The sequence below is a fragment of the Ammodytes marinus genome (assembly GCF_949987685.1).
Source record: "Ammodytes marinus genome assembly, chromosome: 19".
NCBI classification, from domain to species: domain Eukaryota; kingdom Metazoa; phylum Chordata; class Actinopteri; order Uranoscopiformes; family Ammodytidae; genus Ammodytes; species Ammodytes marinus.
In genome coordinates, this window is record NC_137223.1 from 22,042,890 (window position 1) to 22,064,558 (window position 21,669).

Below are 21,669 nucleotides of genomic sequence, written 5' to 3' on the forward strand. Positions count from 1 at the left end.
TTATTCAAGGAGACTAGCAAACTCAAGATCTTAACTGTAGATGTCTAACAAATTAAAAGTTCAAACAGTGAGGCAAAACTCCATGTACTGAAGACTGTTGCGGACTGTTAACTGATGCAGATGAAAAGCCCTGGAGGGTGTGAGTAAATAGACCATGACCTGATGATAGTTAACTGCTGTTTCTGGGATAAGAAATTACCTGCAAAGCTGGAACTAACATTTTTTGTTATTGTCAATTAATTTGCAGATGTGTTTAGGATAAATTATTTAAATACCAGTGAAACATAAGTCATCATACTACCCTAGAAAACAAAGTTGACATGTTCAAAAAGGTTGTTTCATCTCTCACATAGTCCAAGACCAAAATATATTAAATTTGACATCACACAAGACACATGCACACGTCTTAAATGCCATAACTATTTGCATTAACATCAAAAATCAAGTATCTAGATCACATTTCTGACCCTTGACTAATCATAATGTCATTGTTCGTTGCATTTATTTATTGTTTATTTTGGAAAAGTGGACTGAATTTTTAACTTGAACTAGCCTACTTTGAGTCCCATAGGTGTCCATATATCAACATCTTAATGGAATGGACTCCAGACAATTAGAATGGAGTATTCACAAACAGTATGGTATAAACTACAAGCCCCTGTGACACCAATGGCTGCTGCTTGTGCCTCTGAAGACCAACAGCTGACACTCCTGTGAACAGCAGCCTCCAGTGAAACACAACACCGAGAAGCTACTGTGTGCTGCTATGGCAACCACCTCAGCCAGGTGTCATGTTGCCATGGCGCTGGTATGCAGGCCATGCCCAGCTCTCAGGTATCAGGTGGACAAAGCTCAGAGTGAAATATGCCTCTGCAGCAAAACTGGTCAGTGTCACAAATAAAACAAATAAATAAGGCTGTGTTTAGCCCACAGTAACTCATTCAGCAATGACTCTAAATAGGCTTCAAAATAAACACCTTCCTGTAATAGACAAACGTATTTAAGTTATGTACACAAAAGTGAGTGAAATCTACCTAATACTAAAAAACTATGGATTTAAAACTCATTATTTTTGTGTTGGAGGCATGAATTGACGAATCGATTTTTTTTCTAGTTGCGCAGTCTTTGTTTGGCGACATGGCACATTTAAACTGATGATAAAGCAGAGGAATTCTGCAAATGTTCACATTTAATGTGCTGGAACGCAGCCTATATTTGGCAATCTGCTTGATAAATAATTGAACCAACTGATTTTTTCAAATGTTTCCGCACTAGCGTCATTGTTTATGTTGGCAGGAGTTCTGTAAGAAACCTTTCAAACCATAACAAGACAGATGAGGCTATATTTTCAATCAAGAATTTCCCCACAGATAACAGTTGGTAACAGGGTTGGAAGAAGTATCTTGCTTGATTTAAGAACTTGCAATGATGGCTGAACTAGTACGACACATCAGAAAGACAATTTATACCCGCCCTAAAACCTGATTGTCATCATGTCAGGGGTGGATTTTGGAGTGGTATTCCAAAATCCCCTGAAATTCCTTGATGAAAGTTTCAGATATCCTTAAACTGATGCAACTGACGCCACAAGTATCAACATTAGCGGATGACATCATTGTATCTGTTTGAAAGAGGGAGAAACCCTGCTGGTCTGAGCTAGATTTCCATATGTGCAGGATTTACTGCGTTTGGACATTCCAGCAGACCCTTCACAGAAAAGTTTCAAATAGTTTCCGGCCGCCCGGTTGGCTAAATTGCCCGGTGTCAACAGTGTTATGTGGTGAACTCAGCTACAAACAAGACTTATACATTATTATGTTGGGATACTGTTCTGCATTTGCATCAGACACTGCCTCCTTAGACAAACAACTGACCAGGAACAGTAGCTTGGACTACAGCCTCTCCCTCTTCCACACACACACACACACACACACACACACAGGCCAGATGTAATAACATCCAGACAGACACATTGAAAAAAATCTCAAGGTTTATACTCAAACACTGATGTCCCAGTCACACACAAGTACACAAACAAATACACAGAGTCTACATCTACGTCGGCAATGTCAGCCACACATCAACACGGCCTCTCGCTGAACGTGTGTGTGTGTGTGTGTGTGTGTGTGTGTGTGTGTGTGTGTATATAAAACCATTCCTATGAAACGGGCTGGACAGCTAAAATCAACAAATATGAGCGGGTGGATCAGTGTGTAGGGAAGTCCCCGGCACATCGAGGTCATCCACGCTGTATTATTTGAGAGTTTTTTGTTCAAATTCTCCACCAGGCCGTTCCTAGGACGGGTGGGGCTTAGCTGAGACAGGGATGGGGACAGGGTGCAGCTCTATTAAGGGTGGAGGGGGGGGGGTGGGGGCTTCTAACAACCAACACATGTGGAGTGAAGACAAATACACTGGCCTCTTTGATTGAGATAAGATGTTACTCTAGTCTGCAGCACCTGTGTGTCTGCTTTCTGGTCATCTCTCCCCGAGTAGAATCTCTAACTACTGTATGATTTCATCCACGTCGATTCAATCGAATTCTCTGAAGTTCGCTATTAACATTCATGCGAAAATATCCTATTGCACAAGTTGTAATATTGCTTATGTGCCATGCGATGCGCCACTATGTTAGTTCTAACTTTATTTGTCTGTTACTTGGTGCTGCATTCGTAGTAGTGCAGAGCTGGTTTATCAAAGCTGCTGTAACTGAAAGCATTGATTTAATAAGCAAAAAACTTCGCCACATTTTGACGGTTAAATTTCTTCCCTAAGAAATCACGAAAAAGTAATTTTTCCAGTTGAGTCCATCGGCACATCTGCCGTTATTAGTTTGCAATGCAGATGATTTTAACAGACCAACAACTCCAAACCAGTAATCATTTCAACACACAGACACAGCCCCAAACAATTTGTGGTGCCCGTCGTAAAACTTGTGGAATGTCACTGTGTGTGTGTGTTAGATGGTTGTCATGGTGGTTATTGAGTTTAACCAATCGAAAAATAACACACACCCCAAGATATCATCCAAGATGCCACATTTAAATGTAAAAAATATAAAAATATGAATTAATATATTAAAAAAATCCAACGTTTCTATGATGGACTTTCCTTGTGCAACTCTTACAGATGCTCTTCAGTTCAGAGGCCCTCACAGTAAGCCTGACTGGTTTACTAAGACAACCAAATAAACCCAAAAACGCAAGGGTGCTGTAAAGTCATTTGTAATGTCTTATCGTCAATTTTAAACTGGATTTTTTTATTTACCAGACACCTAACTAGAATGTGTTCCTCTTGCCTCCCCCCCTTTGACCACACACAAACTACCAACATGTGGCACACAATAGGTTTTCCTCCCAGTGACATGACACAGTCCGCCCCCTCCTTGGTTTCCCTCCTTGTGGGCCGCGACTTGGACATTGATCTGCCGCAAAGCACCATGGGAGCCGGAGCTAAACACTCCTAGTCATTGGTCCCTGATTACCGTCTGATCCTGTGAGGGTCAACGGGGGTTACCTGCCGTGTGATTGGCCGAAAAGGTTTTGACTGACAGAATGGAGAGGCAATCAGCTGGTGGATGGGGCAACACAAACCAATGGGGAGGCCCAGAGGAGAGAGGGGGAAAAGGGGGCAAGGCGGGGGGAAGGTGTGCCGGGCCTCTGAGGGGATTAACACAGTCTGGACAGACACACACACACACACACACACATTTTAGGGCGGGCTGCTCTGCTGAGCACACACAATACACTGCTTGTTTTAGCACAAGAGGAAAAAGAGAAAAGATAGATAAGAGAGAGGCCAAATCACAGAGAAGGAATGCGTGTTTGACAGCAACTGGGTTCACATCACTCTGCTTTCAGGCTTTATACTTTAATGTATCGCATCAGAAAAGGGTGATGCAAACGCCATAATATGAAGAAAAATCCTCTCATTCGCAAAACAGTTATAACACTAGTAGCTTGAGGTGGTTTTTTCGAGTTATGCTTAAAAGAGTTAATGCCACAATAGGAGATGGAAACCCATTTGTTGAGTCAGTCCTGATGGAGCGAACATTAAACTCATGTGACTGATCAGCTGTTTGGTCGGCGTATTGCCCTTGCTGCCGCTGCGTGTATCATAATCTCTGTATAATGCCTTCATCTCTCAGATAGCAGTAAACATATGCTAACTTCACTGAAAGGACATTAACAACTCCATGTTTGCTTAGTTTCCAGTTAGTAACTTATCTATTATTCTACTTTTTATTACAGCCTTGTTACGGTTTCGCTGTCCCGTCATCTTCCGACCAAACTAGTGTTGCAGTTTATACGCTCAAAGACTTGATGGAAACAGACAAGACTTGCTTTTTTGTGAACTTCAAAAGATTCCCTCCACAATTTTATTGAAACCCAGCAAGAGAGAGGGAGAGAGCAAACAGAGCGCGAGATTATGAACCACAGGTGCTTCCCATCTAATATGCTTCCATGGGAGGAAGGAAAACCTCCCACTGTGGCCTTAATGTGAATTCCATGACTCCCACATGACTCTTTCCTATACCTGTCCTTCTTTATTTGAAATGGTCTGGACTCCATCCAAATTAGACTAGCCCGAAAAATGCACTCATTATACCTCAAATGAGAAAAGAAGCTTCCATTTCAGGTTTTGTGAAATTCCCTGACATTCCTAAATTTCCACGGAGTATTTCTCAAGTTACCTGACCTTCTCTGTCTGGAATTCACCGGCTCGCAACTCACTCGGCATTCCAGGAATTCCATGACCGGTAGGGACCCTGAAAACTCTGACATATTACCCATTTGGATTGGATCCTTGCAAAGTACACACACACACACACACACACACACACACACACACACACACACACACACACGCACACACAACGATGCTGATGTGTTATTCTTAACTGCTTAGCGAGGCTTCTTTAGGGGCGCGTTACATTTATTGATCAGATTTCAGAGGCCCATCTAGGTAAAATGAAGTGCTTCGGGAACGTAGTGGAAGGTTTCTGCAAGATTGACTGTATCTAATTTAAGGCCTAAAAGAACCTGTAAATTAAAGTAAGAATCCATTATCTGATCAATTTTGCATTCTAAAACAAATGTGTAAATAAGAGCTGTGGAAAGTACTGGAGGCCAGTGTACCCGGGTTGCCTCAATGAGGAATGAAAAAAAAAACACATCTTTAAGACTTAAATTTGTTCAACGCCTCAAGCTAGATAATGTCAATGGACGTGTGCTGTGTTACACACGTTGGGCTTGACGGCACATGTTAAAAAAACTAAAACAACCGGGGATTTCTTGAGTATTTGCCTCAAAGGGTTTTTGCTGCTACCCAGAAGCAAAACATTCAGTGCTTCAGTAACAACACAAAAGGCACCAAAGTATTGCATCATTTACATGTGTCTAATAAATAAAACAGTAAAAGCAAGGTACAAATGTGATACATTTCCCCAAGATATAAACAAACAAATTGCAGTTTACAAAAAGATCCCAACCTTTCCATCCACTCCTTGACTCCTCCTCTATTCCAAAAACAACTTGGAAATTTAAAAAATTCAGATAAAAGACAGTTGCACCCATAACCCACACACAGCTTGAAGAGGATTTCCAAACAAGTGGTAATAAATATTGTGGCTGTCCAGTGTGAAGCCATCCTTCTTCCTTAAACAGGCAGCAGTCAATAGACCGAGAGAAGCAGCATGCATTATTTACAGCTGTTACAGTGAGCGATCTGGCCAGACAAAACTGGAGGGACTAGTTCACTCTCTAAAGCAGACACAAAAGGTGGATTGTGATTTTAAAAAAAATTGGAGTCTTTTTTAAATAACCTAAACACTACAATTTATATCTATAAGTAGTTAGCTGACGGAAATGGGCTGCAAGGTTACAACTCCGATCATATCCGTCTGTGTGTTAGTTTATGTGTGTGTGTGTGAGTGTGTGTATGTCTAGGTGTGTGTATGTGTGTGTTATGGGCCATAACTCTGCTGGACAGGTTTTAAGACTTGTGGTCCTGATCCCTTGTCCTGCTGCTTCGTCACAAACCGGCTGTGGAGCAATTACACACACACACACACACACACACACACACACACACACACACACACAGGAATCTGATACAACATATTTACAGCTTCAACTGGTCTGGCTGATTGGCAGACATTCGGCAATGGCGTTCAGCAACAGGAGCGACACAGGTGGACTTCTCAGACACATGCTCACTGCACAGCTCAAATTATCTCAGTGTGTGTGTGTGTGTGTGTGTGTGTGTGTGTGTGTGTGTGTGTGTGTGTGTGTGTGTGTGTGTGAAGGAGAAATTCATCCAAGTCACTGTAGGCGGTGAGCAGACTTGAGCATACGGGTGTCTATTTAATAATGAATACATTTTATTATATAACCTCTGAGCTTATTTCTGATTACAGAAGCAAAACACTGCAGTAAAAAACAGACAGTTAACTCAAAAGGCCTTATGACACAACAGTGCAGGTGCACTGTGTGAGGGGAATTGGTTTAATTGCACTTACGGCAACAACGAGCGTAGCTCACGTCAACCGGTAACATTAATCGTCAGGCTATCTTTCATGGCACCTCGCGAATGTGTGTGTTTATCATTTTGAAGCAATATCGCCCACCCCTAATCTTTGGTTACTAGCTATTTGTCCTCGAAGGCCACCGTAGCTTCTGTAAATTCTTCCAAAGGGAGAGGGATAGCAAGGGATAGTTGCAATCTAAAACTTTAACCACTTAATTATGCCAAAATACACCTTTATATTACACACTGTACCTTCAAGAATTATAGGACAAAAGAAAAATGTAAGATGAAACTGGTAAAAGGTCCTCGCTGTTATGAGCTTCACACCTGCCACTGTGTGTTTACATTCACCCAGAGAGCTGAGTTAGACTCTCTGCTCCTTCCCATTAACATCAACCTACGCATTCAGCCATTTTTTTAAATCCCTAAGTTATTCATGCACCTTTTTCTAACCACATTAATCAGTCACTTCAGGTTTGGTTCTGCGGTGTCTTGTCTGTGAACCAGTGAACAAGGAAATATGTAAAAGATTTTTTCTTTTTTAAAGGCAGCACAGGCAGACTTATCACTGTGTTTATAGTCTCCAGAAAGCCATATTTAAAGGAGGTTCCAGATGTTCAAAACCTATTAGCACTTAGTCTAGTATTGGCCCTCAGGAGGCGGTTTGTGATGTGTTCTAGTGGGATGGTGAAAGGTGCAAATGCCTCAGTTTCTCCAAGACGCCCAGACGTAATCTTTCCTCCTATAAGTGGAGCGACATCATCAGTGAGCAATCTGCGACGATAGCCACTCATAGGGTCTGTCCCGTGGTAAAGACGGCTGAGGTGACACTGACACTAGCCAGCGCTCTCCTTGCTCCATTTGAGTGGCATTTCAATGCAAACAAAAGATACAGAAGTCACATCAAGCTATTGTATCATTTATCTTATCCCCGATTAGTTCAAGTTGAGTTTGTTTACGGGGACATTATCATTAGAGAAAAATGTTAGACTGACTGAAATCGTACTAAATCGAACTAAAAGTGTTTATGTCAGTTTATGGATAGCTAGCAAGGAAAACTGTTATAGTTGTAGCTGAACTGCTCCAGTGAAGCTGCTTTGTCTGGCATTCTCTGGCAAGATCTATTACCGTCATCCTCAGGACTAGTGTATGGTCGACCCTGGCCGACCCAGGCAGCAGTCTGGGGGGAGAATACATCGACTGCATTCAAGTTGATTATCTGGCCGACACAAATGCATTTATAAAGCAAAACACAAATGAAAAAACCTGTCTTGTAACGCATGCCTTGTTCCTTTGGATGCAAGACAACAGCAACGGGGCCTTAGCTTCAGTGGGATCCTCGACACCTTGACGAGAATGCACAATCAGCCTTTAGCTGACACAGTCAAACCAACACACACCTGCTCCTCCAAGTGCAGCAGACTGAGCACAATACTGAATCCTGCAATACAATAACCATGCTAACTGACGATGGCCCGTTTGACGTACATTCAGAATACATTCAAACACAACTAATATCACACGCACATCCTTTTTCACAAGCTTGTAAACTCTGTGTGTGTGTGTGTGTGTGTGTGTGTGTTTGAAAGAGGCCTCTTTTTTTGCTGAGCTGCTAAAGTCTTTGGTCATCACAGCTACAGCGTTGCCATGGGGCTAGTGGTCATGTGACATGATGAGAGCGAGACAGATGAAGAGGGAGGGAGGGCATGGCCATTGAACACACAGGGGGCCAATGCAAACAGAGATAAATGCGGTCAGCTAGTGTGTGTGTGTGTGTGTGTTGTGTGTGTGTGCATGTGCGTGTGTGTGTGTTGTGTGTGTGCATGTGCATGCGTGCCTGTGTCCTCATGGTATTGTAGTTGTGGCTGAGAACAGCACATTTGTTAACCAGGTCTGCACAGTGCTGCTGCCAAACTCGCTGAAAACCCGGCGCACTGACCTTTTAGTCAAAGTCAGACACTAGCTAGAATATCAACAATACATTTTCTCTCTGTGCCTTTGTTGTTATTTTTGCTTAGTTGTACACAATGTATTTTGATTGTGTGCACAGTAGACATTCTTTACAATGCCTGTTGATGTAAAAAATACATCAATAAAATAATGTCAATAAATATCTAGAAAAATTACATGAGGGGTTGCGGCACCAAAACACAGCTGTCTGATCATATTAACAATAATACAGTTGTTGCTGGTTATTCTGGATACACTGCAATCTGGAAATAGCTGGGAAAAGAAAAGAAAAATCGGATCACAAATCGCTATGAAAACAAACCCCAGTCATACAAACCTAACACAGCAGGAAACCCACTATCTCCACTCAACACACACTTCCCGTCTGCTTCCTGCTTCCTGTTTCAGAAGGGGAAAAGTAGGGAGTGGACGCTGATGTCACGGCGCGTCTGCTGCACACACTACATCCATGTCTCATAGGAAAGAAAGTGGATACGAGCTTCCTGCTAATAAATACCTTCCACCTGAGATGTCTGGGCTATTGAACAGTATACGCCCTTACCTACATTTTTATATGGTCTGAAGTACTCACTGAAATCATTTTATGACAAAGGGTATTGTTTACTAGTTGTGATTTAGCATATCGTGTATCACGTATCCGGTATCGTAATGTAATGTAATCGTGACTGGCTAGAGTGAAGAGGAGCAACTTAAGTGCACAGGGAGCTTTTAGCATGACATGTTGTTATCTGAAGAAGACAAATGATTGCGTTCATTTGTCAGCCATCCAACTGCAAATAGAGCAATAGAGCCAAAGCAACTATACGATACTGTCTGCTGCACTACAGGGCAGTTTTTTAATTTAGCTGTGAGGAAACCATTGAAACAGATGTGTGGTCACTCTTGCCCTAAACCTGTAGCCTTCAGTCTCCTGCAATTGTTAGAATAGAAATCACCCATGGTTACCAATAGTTTCCACTTCCCTGAACAACAGTAAAAATGCTAAATTGGTCATTTTTTCAGTATATCAAAAATATCCTTTACAGAAACAGGCAAATTGGGCAATATATAATGAACCTGGGGAATATATTGGGAGTCATATCAAGACATGCTGGAGGTATTTTTACACATATAACAGGCAGAAAGGAGGAAATGCCGATACCAAACCAGTGTTGTTAGTGGAGCCTAAACAAGCACCATGCCATTAAGTGACGAGCCAGCAGCATACTATCAGATCAACATTAGTTTTACACACTATTCACTTTAAAATCAGTAGCAACAATAAGCCTTTCAACTTGGAAGAAAAGAGTATTTGACGTTTAAACTCAAAATTATTCATTTTGTCCGATACGAAAATATTTGCTGTTACGATTTTTATTGGCCATCTCCCAGCCCTATTTCTACCCACACAGTGTTCCACCTTAGTCAGTCCTTCAGCTAGAAACTAGATCCTTTCATGGCAGCATTCCTGAATTGTTGCCTTGAATTCAGCCTTTCAAGTATAGGGCTTGTCCATTAAACTAAGGCCAAAGGTATGTTAGATCTTCCTCCACACCTATTCAGTCTGTTGAGTGGCTACATTTGCTGTTATACTTCACCCTGACATGTGCCCAGTGTTATTGTCACACCATCCAATAACAGGCAAATCTGGCTGTCTCTGTTCTTGCTGTGTCATCTGCAGGTTTCTGAGAGAATGCTTCAAGATATTTTAAGACTAAAGCTTCTATTATTTAAACATGAACACAGCGAGTCTGGAAAAGGCCTGTTGTTAAAATATTGTTTTGTCAAAATCAGTGAGTATCTCCTCAGGAACGTTGCTTGCTACGGTGGGCCCCTTTTGTTTACGTCCCATTAGATTATATACCCATTCACAGAGCCTAGGCTGTTTATTAACACCATTTTTTTTCCAGCTCACACATTTCCAAAAGGTAGCTGATCGTGAGGAGATATTCACTGATTTTGACAACAAGCGTTCTCCAGAATTGCTGACAAAAAGATAGGCAGTGTTTGAATCAATAAATAATTAACAAAAGGCTAAGGAAATATTTTGTAAAGTGAACAACATTTAAAGACATGTGTGTCTGTTCACACACTTGATAAACAATAATTCTGTGTTAAACCTGTTGTGTCTTCCAAGCATGAAAGTCTTATTGTAGCCAACTGGAAGTGAAACTATGAGTACTGTACATGACGTAATACTTGCTAGAAGTGGCACTTCTGCTGCAACTCAAAAGCCCCATAAAATCTATTTAAAGGCAGTTATTCTATTTTTCGTTTTAAAGTCAGTTAAGTTTGTGCAGATGTCGTGCTATGACGTCGGCTAAGTCATTAATCTACAGGCTGACACGCAATCAGGCCACAGTGGGTGAGTTATGTCAGCAAAGTTAATGACTTATCACGTATACTCGCTAATATTTGGCAGCCGACAGAGGTTTTCAAGAGGTTGCTGATTTGGTGATGAAGAAGGCCTCGTTCAGGGCAGGATCAAACAAGACCCGCTCTTCTTTTTGTTAAACTATAAGCCTCTTTCTCTCTCTTTTGAGTTGATAAGAAAAAACAAAGTTTAAAAAATTCCTTATGTTAGCACTCAGGAATGCTGGAGGAGCTTGAAAACTTAACTTGCTTGCATCACGCGAATAAATGCACAGTTCAATGGCTTTCACTCTTGCCTGAACTCAAACGTTTTCTTGATAAGAGCGAGAGAGACACACACACACACACACACACACACACACACACACACACAGGTATTTTTTATGATTCAGCAGCACTCATCCAAGCAAAAATCACACTTACACAGCAAACTACAACTTCTATCAAACTTCCCCCTATCTAGGAAATATGTCAAAACAATAAACCTCAGACGAGCCTGATTGACGTTAATGCAACGTGTCATCACTGGCTCAAATAGTTCTGCATGCTAATTACAACACTTCCTTTATGCCTTATCGTATCAAGTGTGAATACAGAAAGTAGAAGTTAAAAGGTGGAAAAGTATCAATCATCTACTATCTATCATTTATCATTCACTTTCAGTTGCACTAAACACAAGGTCTGCTCCTCCTGCAGTGTGTCAGTCACTATGTAATATTTTAGATATGTGCCCCTGGACATTTTTGTTTATGGCTTTGCAAGGGACACGCTGTCAGTGTATCAGAGCTTGTAAATAGTCAAGCTTGTGTGTAGGGTAAGGTATCGACAACTGGCGCCTCCAGATTTACGACACACCAAGATTTTCCTCAGACACTTGCTTTTTAAGATTCTGCTGTCTGTTGCCGAAATGTTGCTTTGAACCTAAATCTTGACAACTTTTCTCTCGTACACAGCTTTGCAACATTGAAATGCAGCACCATATTGTGAATAATGACTAGTAGGGATGTGAACAATGTGTCGATTCTCGGCTCGATTTTCGACACGTGCTCAAGACGACTCGAAAAATAGAAATCGATAAATCGGGTGTTTCACTTTATTAGATGTTTTGGGCACATGGGAGACGTCCGTCATGCGAGTTCACGAGTGGTCGCGAGCGCGCGCTGCAGGTCCGGTGTGTGTGGGTCAACAGTGCAGTGCAACATATGCAGCATAAAGTTAAATTAACATCACGGTCGTAGACGAATATTAAAACGTTATGCTTTATATGTTGCACTGCACTGTTGACCCGGGCCACACCAGATGTAAATCACCTTCACTCAAAGCCTCCGCCCGAGCAAAGCAGCGAGTAGCGCTGTGACGGTGACTATCACCGGGAGACCTCGCAAGGCGCCGTGCAGAAAAACTCTGTGGTTTGATGGATAACATGATAACGTCAACGGGAACGGCTTCCGCGATCTGTTTTTATGTACACAGATCCATGTCTGCAAGCTGACAGCGCGACTGAAGGGACTGTACAGTGAGCCGTCTCCCTAGTTTCTGTTTTCAGCCGAGTAAGTTACATTCACCTCCGACGCATGGACAGCGTTTTTAAAATTAAAGCCTCTCATTTTATTATCAAAAAGGCTTTGATGCAGATGAAGTCTGAACACACACAGCGGGCGACAGCAGTGTTTTTTTAAAGGAACAGTTTATCAGCACCACAACTACGTGCTGCCGCAAAAAAAGGCACACTGCCCTTTTTTTTCTTTTTTTTTAATGGCACAGTAAATCGATCGATTTGTCGATTCATGCCTCCGACACGTCGACACGCAAACAATGAGTCGTTTAACATCCCTAATGACTAGTATGATGAAAGAAGGAATTAAAAGGTGCGTGGAGTCAACAATTTTGGACAATGCTTGTTGTCAAAATCGGTGAAAGTTTCTTTACGATCTGCTACCTGTCTGTACTGTGTGAGCTGAAAAAAAATGAAATTTAACAACAAGCATTCTCCACACTGCTGACTCCTCCTAGGCTTTAAATGCTGGTTGTGTGTCACAATTGTTGAAAGCATTTAAGATAACTAATAAGAAAGAATGTGTACTTGAGCTAAACATTGTCCATCCACACCGTGCCTTCAAGCCATAACACACACACACACACGTTTAGTACAACAAGTTGCCAAATCTCTGTGTAATAATGTTTTCTTAAAACAATCACAATCTCTTGTAATATGGCAGTTTGAAGCTAGGCCGCCTAAATGCAAAAGTAAAGCAAAGTCAACTTTCCCACAATACCTTTTTATCCAAATAAAACAAACAGTTGATGGACTTGCATCCGAATTCCAGTCCCTATTGTGTTCCATCTTTTCAAGCCTAGTGTTTACTGAATTCTGTAAAAATAAGCCCAAACAACGTCTCTTCCTATGGCGAGTCCCCACGTGACACCACACACACACACACACACACACACACACACACACACACACACACACACACACACACACACACACAGTACCTGACTGTTATGTTATAATGAGGCCCCCACCACCATAAGTCCCACAGCAGGACTCGTTCAGTTTGGGTTACAAGATTAAAAAGTTGGAGAACCTTTGCACCAGACTAATCAGCCATCCGTTCCTAATCTAATCACACGAATGATCTCACCGCTCTCAGTGGCAGTTTGGGCAGAAATTCAGAAAATTAAATATAGTCAATTTTGAGATATATATGCTTGTGATGATGTGCACGGTAGGGCTGCGTGATATATCGACATATTTTCATAAAGGATAAAAGATTGAAAAATATTGTTTATATCGAGACACGTTGTGCCATGTTTAAAAAAATTGGTTTATTCCACACTCTCTCGTTTGGAGAGTGTCTGTGAATCCCAGAGCGAATTCATTTATTTTTAACAAATAAATTAATAAAAAAAAGAATGTGTTTACTTACTTTTTACATAATAGCGTACAAATAATCTGACCCAGCGTCTCCAAATTATTCCAGAAATTACAACTAGACAGATCTTTAAATTGGACTTGGAGTGCTTATTTTATCTGATATGAAAATTCATATTGAAAATCCATGTGTTTTTCTTCAATAAGTCCCGCTTTATGTGACCAGAGATATATATATATCGTATATAGCCATTCAGCCTCAAAATAACGGGATATGCTATTTTGTCTATATCGTGCAGCCCTAGTGCGTGCATTGAAAATCAGTGTCTTTCACAGATTGTGCTGTACAAACGCAGCACATTTAATGCAAAGGCTGCTGCTATACTCAGGTGCAGCAGTCTAGACTGTGTGAAGGACACTTATGCATCTCGAGGGGGGCTCTCTATACCAGCTGACATATGGGGAAGGGTGTGGCGTAGTATGGAAGGAAGGCCACTGCATCTGCTCACATTTAAATCATGTCATGTCGGACTAAACTCTGAGCTGTCTTCAAGCAATGCTCCACGGACAGCCAGGGGAGAATTATGGCCTAGTAGTCGTGAACTTCTGGACTGGGTTAATCATTCCTCACAGAATGTAGAGGTTGTGAGTGCGGTAGTATTCCGGCTGCCTTGGCCAACGGCTGGCAAGCTTCAATCCCGATAAATTAATCGGCTCAAGGAGAGGAGAGGGGACCCTTTGCCCCCTCCTACACCCTTATCCAAGGAGAGGTGGGGGACGGGCTGCCCGCCTAAAAACACTGCAGCTGACTCAATCCCAGTCATAGCCTTCAATCAAAACTAACTAGCCATGACATGCACCGGTTGAGGGGTAAGGTATGGAGGATATGCCAGTTCCCTTCTATAATGATTACTTTTTGAACCCTCTGGTACTGTTTGGGTCAAATTGACTCCTGACATTATTGAGGTTTTTAAAGTACTACAGAAATTCAAAAATAAAAATCCTCTAAATTCCAAACAATAGAGATAACATTTGTGATTGATGTTTGCAATTAATCTTTGCTAGATCCCATTTAACAATGAATGAGTCAATGAGTTATTCAGTCATTTTTATGATAATGTTATAATGTGCATAAAAAAAACTACAATAAAGAATTTGGTTGCATACATTTAGGTAGAATTTCCATTAATGTATTTTTTTAAGACTGATATATCAAAACAGGTAATTAACAACAATATTTAAAGGAATAGAAAACATAAACGGGCACTTGCTGTTGCTTCTTGTAGCTAGCTAGCTTAAGCCTGCAGGGAGGAGTTTCTTATCCTATCAAGATGTTGTTAGTAAACAACCACAACCAGAGTCCAGACGGACGATTTAATTACAGCGCTGCTCCTCAATATGTTGCAGGGTCAAATTATTGCTGGTCAAACAAGCAGCTCGCATCAAGCTAGCCACAGTAGAGTCAGGACAATGCAGAGCGACATGACACAGTACACAAACACACATTGCACTGACAGGAAGATTGTGTTATGGTTTGCAGGTTGGGAGCATCCGTGCTTTGGGCACCCTACCGGGTGTAAGCATTTACACCCAGCTTGTTGCTAATACTTTAAGCTTTTATCTATTTGCCCTGCGTATCAAACTACCTCACCGTGAAACTGGGTTCGTCAGCCATTGCGGGCAGTGCTGCATGCAAGCCCGCCTCACTACCAATACACACACACACACAGACAGCTAACACTGAAAAACTGAAACTGAAAAAATTGCAATTATGTCTGTTAAGGAAGAATGCAGCTAATGAGGCTTGGCAGTTTATCCAATTTAATACAATGGGAGGATTCGTGTTTGCTCTACAGGTAATGTGCTCGCTAACTAGCTGGCTAGCCCAGATCCGTGCCTTTCCCTCTTGTATTGGAGATAAAGACAGGCCAAACTCGATTCAAAATCTGGCAATTCAGTGTTTCCCTCTCCTGGCGCACATTTACATACTTCTGGGAATATAGCACGATATTTAATGTGAATAATACGTGCTCTATTGTAATTCGGCGTATATATATTGGGCACAAACCACAAACTGGTCCTGTTATAGGTCAACTTTGTGAATTATTCCGTCTATCTACTACCCAAAGGCACAGTTGTGGGCGGTAGCTAATAGCACGCATTTTTATTTATTTTCCTAAATAGAACCGATATGTAGACGACTATCTAACCTGTCTGTTTAGTCGTCCTGAAAGCTCAAATAAGGGTGTATTTAATATCCAAGGCCTACATTTGTGTAAGTGTGTATATCAAGACGTAGTAAATATCCTATTTTTTCTATGGAGTTTGGTTTTAATGTCTTCCTCGCGCGTACTTACTTACACATACTTAGCAACCGAGTAAACCACCAGAGTAAAAAAAAAAAACACTGCCCACAAACAGCTTGGGCTTCCCAAACATTTCCCAGCCAAGTGGTTAGCTAGCTTTACGTTTTTCCATTCATCCAGGAGGGGCCTGTGAGTCCACGGGCTTTCCTACTATTCTGACCGGGGGGGTCTCGTACCTCTGTGGGACGGCTGATCTCGAACAGGTCGAGCCGGTTGGCGTTCCAGTGGTTGATGATGTCGGCCAGTTTCCTCCTCTCCTCCTCCCTGCTCCCCGTCATGGTGGAAAGGCTTTCAGTACCCTTTTCCAAGCGTCTGTAATGTTGAATAAAAAATAATAATAAAAAACTTCCAGTAACGTTTATAGTCCACGAGAAAAGGAAGAAAAAAAGAACCAGCCGTCTCAGGTCTTGTACTGTATTTTCGCCGGTGATTTTGCCTGGTCCGTGTCTCGCGACCGACCGACCGACCTGCTGTCTGATCTGCTACTACTGCTGCCTTCGCGTGCCCGGTACGACTCCAAGCGCGCTCACGATGCACTCTTGGATGCACGCGCACACACTGTTAACTGTTTAAAGTCCAATTAATATGATGGTTTACACAAGGTTAACCATAACTATAAGTAGTGCTTAGGATTACGTCAATATGTGCTAATTAAGGCCCACGATCTATTTTATTTAAGCCGATTTATTTTTTAATAGCCTAACTAGAGATTTGACCGCATTAATTTAATTGATTCATTTTGCAGTAACTTGCTGGTTGTCCAACCAGGCCAACATGTTTGCATAATTCAAGTAGGTTGGCATTTTTGGTGTAGTTCATTCATATTGAACAAACTACAAACATTTGGCCCATAAAAAGAAAGGAAATCATTTTAATTTTACCGTTGCTTCACTAATTGAACTACCGTTGATGAGCCCCAAGTAGAAATTCCAGATTTGTTTACAACAAAAATATGACTTAGCAATTTTTGTCATTGTGAAAAGTCCAAATGGTAGGCTACTGTTTTTATTTAGTCAAGGTTAAGATATTGGGGCTATTCCTTTCAAGAAGCTGGATTTTCTTTTTTTACTATTTTCTTTTCTGCAATCAATTTTTTTTTTGCTGGAACATGACTTTTCTACACATTTAGTTATAATTTCATATCACTTTTTTTAATGAGTTTGAACTACGTTTTCTAAGTAGCTTTAGTTAAACCGACTAGAATTCTCCCTAGGGTAGATTTGTTTTAGTTCAACTTCTTCTAGTTTCTGCAAGAACTCTCTCAGTTTATCCATCTATCACAAATACTTCCATCTCAGAAGAGCATTCTTTGTGTTTTCTGTTGTCTCCTAATACGGTCATGGCCAGCAGGTGCTGAATGCCACACAGCACTGCCAAGTCCCTCTGTCCAACAACACCACAAACATACACACACACACACACACACACACACACACACACACACACACACACACACACACACACACACACACACACACACTCCTGCACTCTGTCCTAACAGGTTTATGAAGCAAACACAGGCATCTGTACATAAGTCCATCAAGTCTGTTTGTCTAATGCAAATTATCTTAAATGAAGGCATTTACTGTGAAAAAAAACATCAATGAATGAAGTATCGTTTGTCATGAAACAAATACAGTGGTGTCCACAATATAATGTATTTCATTTTACTCTTTTACTGTTATTTGTTGACTTCATAATCTTAATTTCTGCCGAATTTGTAAAACATTTGAAAGTGCTATGAGCCAGAAGGGAAATAAAGGCTAAAGACGAATGATTTCAGCATTTATTTATGACTTTTTAACCTTAGTAGTAACACACACACACACATACACACACATCCCATGTATGGGGTGGATGAGCCATTGTCTGCAGTGCGACATCACTGATAACGTGTGTCCTTCCTGTAAAAAACCCTTTAACATAATCAGCCAATCTTGGTTTCCTGTCTGTCTGTGACTGTGGTTTATTGGAGGTTGTAGTGTGTGTGTGTGTGTGTGTGTGTGCGCGCGTGTGGTGCATGTGTGTGAGTTGTGTGTGTGTTTGTGAGTTTGCATGTGTGTAAATGAGGGCTCCATCTACGTTAACACAATCTCCTTTTTTAACACACTACCGTCATAGGCTCTTAAATCATGCATATACGTATGAAATGTCAGGAATACAGTGGTGATCGCATTTTCCAAAAATAGCTGCAGCAGCGTGCTTAGTCATGTAGGCTTCCCACTTAAACTCTCTTAGACATGGCGTACAGTAGCCCGGGATTCTTATAAACACATTAGTCACTGTGACTGAATTTGTGGGTGTGAGTGATAAACTGACATCATATGTGAGTAATGACTGAAAATAAGGTTTTTATCAGAGCAGCTGTACACGGCGCAATTAAGAAATAAGCAAAATTCACCTTGAAATCAAACATGTTTATGGAAGAATTTATTTATTTCAAACTTAAGCAATGACATTGGTGAAATATTGATTTCACTTGAATGACATACAGCTGCAAACATTACTGATTCTCTTCGGCTTAACATAACACATACAGTATGATACATTTAGTGATGTTATTTATAAATGTAATATTTTACAATAAAAGGAAAGATTTGAGAAAAGTCCAAGAAATAAATCTAAATATTTGTGGCAGCAGACCTTTGTTTTTTCCTCTTTCCTGCCTAATTAATCATGTCATGACCCCTTAGATTTAAAATGTGACCCTTTGGCAGGGACACAATCCCTATTTTGGGACCCACCGGGTTATAATACCCAACTATCTAACTCAAACTAGCTCCACCTCAAGCAGCTAGTCAGCTACATCATGGAAAAATTATATTCATACATAAATGCATTAGTAGTATAATGTAATAATGTCAATTATAATAATATATAAGAACAGACACTTTTATTTGTAATACTTAAAGTGTATGTTACCGCTAAAACCTCTGCAATAGCACTTGAATGCATCTTTTTCCACCCTGTGCTGTGAAGATGTGAGAGTTTATTCCTTTTTGCTGAACTTTGAAAATCGTTTGAAATCAACAGCAGAAGTGAGAAACCACAACAGGAAACCAACTTCACCAGATAGCCCTGCCACTTCCTGTATTGTCACTGCTTCAGTGTCACCGCACACACACACACACACACACACACACACACACACACACACACACACACACACACACGCACACACACACACACACACACACACTTGAGGTTTCAAACAGAAGTTGCACTGATTGTTAACACTTTGTACTGACAAAAAAGTGTGTCAGTATTCTTGCTCTCTGTGTCTCAGTCTAGTTTGTTTTGCTGGTCATTTCTGGTACAACTGAATGAGTCATTTTATCTGTCGAGTTATCTCACAGCCTGAACGAGATAATCTGCTTTCATCTTGTAATTATTTGCATTTCAGCCTTTCGGAGATTAGACTCCCACCCTGACTTGACAGCCTCAACAGTTTATACTTCTATACTACTTATCAATTATTTTGTCTCCTGCTCTGACACCAACAGCCCTCCCTAATCTGCGAGTTGCTTTTCAAATGAATGATGATACCATATAGGAATGTCATGTGTTATACTCCTTATCTTACTTACAGGAACAACTTCTAGCAGATGACTTTAATCACTGTGAAAGCACAAAAGTTCGATTAAAGATAGTGTAAACAAAGGCCAAACATGGAACAGTGAGAGCTACTGACAAAAGCAAACATGTGATAATGGGCGTCTAAAAGCGATAGTTCAGAACACTCAGCTAGGTCATAAGCATTAGTTTTACAGGCAAAATAACACAGAACAAAACAATGCAATTTGAAAAGAGGAAGTGTGTTGAAGGAGTGAACTAATCCAAACGAGGAAGTCTAGCCAAAGTTTGTTAAAGTAGCTACGAGGAACTTTGGACAAAAGCGCTAGTTTTACGAGAACAGTGCCCTAGCACTTGCCAGTGGCGTGTGCAATTGTTTTGGAAGTGAAAGAGAGACCTCAGGATGCACTGTGGTGAGGTGTGCGTTTTGTCTGAGTTTTGGGGAAAATCTGAACCATGGAGTTTTACAGTAACTATAAAAAAATTAGCAAAGTTTTGCTGATGGTCTTGTTTGCTGTTACAGGTAATAATCATAGACATAACAGAAAATAAGACTGTTTCATAAACATTGAAAAGTTCCTTGTAGGAGGAGAGGGAATTACATACAGACAGACACAGACAGAGACTTAAGATTTAGGGTGGTGGTGGGACAACCAGATAACGACAACAGATGGATCAAAATTTAGAAGAAGCAAAGTCGAGATGGAAAAAAATAGTCGGAAGAGCTGATAAAAAGATAGAAACTTTAGATAAAAGATAGAAGATATGTGCAGTTCAGCACCTGCTCTCTGTCTTGTTTCTCAACACAAAAAAGCACAGATTATACTTCCAATTTTAGACTGGAATTTCACTTTATCAGCCCTTTTCCTTTTAACAATTTGAAGCAGTGACATAATCTCTATCCCACTGATTCCTGAGGGAAGTGAAAACATCTTCAGGCGAGGAGGATTTAAGTAGCTCCGATTATCACACCACGCCTCCTAGAAAGATAAGAAAGGATAATGCTAAACTTAAACGTCATAGAGTTAGGGCTCAGACAGTTACTGCATGGGAAAGAGAAACTTTGGAATTAAATAAAAAAACGTTTCCTCTATAAGACACTTAGGATAAAACAGAGGGTAGAATAGTCTCTTTCTCTCTTATACCTTTAGATGCAGATATGTAGATACTTTTAAGATATAAACTTCAAATAAGAATAACAAAATATAACATACAACAACCCTAAACAGACATTTTCTTATATTTTCGGCTAAAATTACTATACCTAACTTGATTGGATTTCTTTTTATGAAGAAGAAAATTGCGATGTGTACTTGTAAGTTTGCAACATTTGAGACTTAAAACTAAAGTAGGTCACTTACAGTAAAAGCAAAACAAAGTCATTTTAATTTAACATCTAAAGCACAGAATCATACTATTATACTAAAACATTTTAGTAAACAAAACATTTTTTTTATGCTTATCATACAATGTGCAGGGTATGTCAAACATAAAGTGAGCCAAGTAGGGCACCCATCAGACCAAACCTCACATTTCCCTTTAAAGCCTCTGCTCTGTGGAGTCTCAAGTGTGAGTGTTTGATCCCTAAAATATCTCAAGACACCAGGACATGTGATCAGACAAGCAGCTAAAAAATGTTGCTCTCTCTCTCTCTCTCTCTCTCTCTCTCTCTCTCTCTCTCTCTCTCTCTCTGCGTGTCGGGCAGCGTGATTCATTTGAGTGTGTTATCTATCAACACACCTTTTTCTTTTTTCCTGTTCAGTTCTCACCATCTGTTGCTCATATTCCAAGAGAAACATTCGATTCTCCCACACGGTTCAACAGGAAACATCTGCTCTGGTGCAAAAATGTGACCGTACCGGATACAGGCGGAGGTGTGGAGAGCGTTGCACGGATTTAAAGGTGTGAACAAATGACTGTGTCCTCTTGAAAAAGAAATGACATAGCCACAGTATGTTTAATCCCTCCAGTAGGCCTATACATCTCTCTCTCAAACTGCTCATT

At 40.7% G+C, this 21,669-nt stretch overlaps 1 protein-coding gene across 1 annotated transcript in view; it reads right to left on the reverse strand.

The window, feature by feature from the left end:
- Window positions 1–16,512, reverse strand: part of LOC307265996 (afadin-like) — a 97,704-nt gene extending 81,192 nt beyond the window's left edge. The window contains 1 exon segment of the mRNA XM_080047857.1: window positions 16,269–16,512. Within this exon segment, the coding sequence (XP_079903983.1) occupies window positions 16,269–16,370 (102 nt within the window). The 5' untranslated portion in view covers window positions 16,371–16,512.
- Between the last annotated feature and the right edge of the window lie 5,157 nt (window positions 16,513–21,669).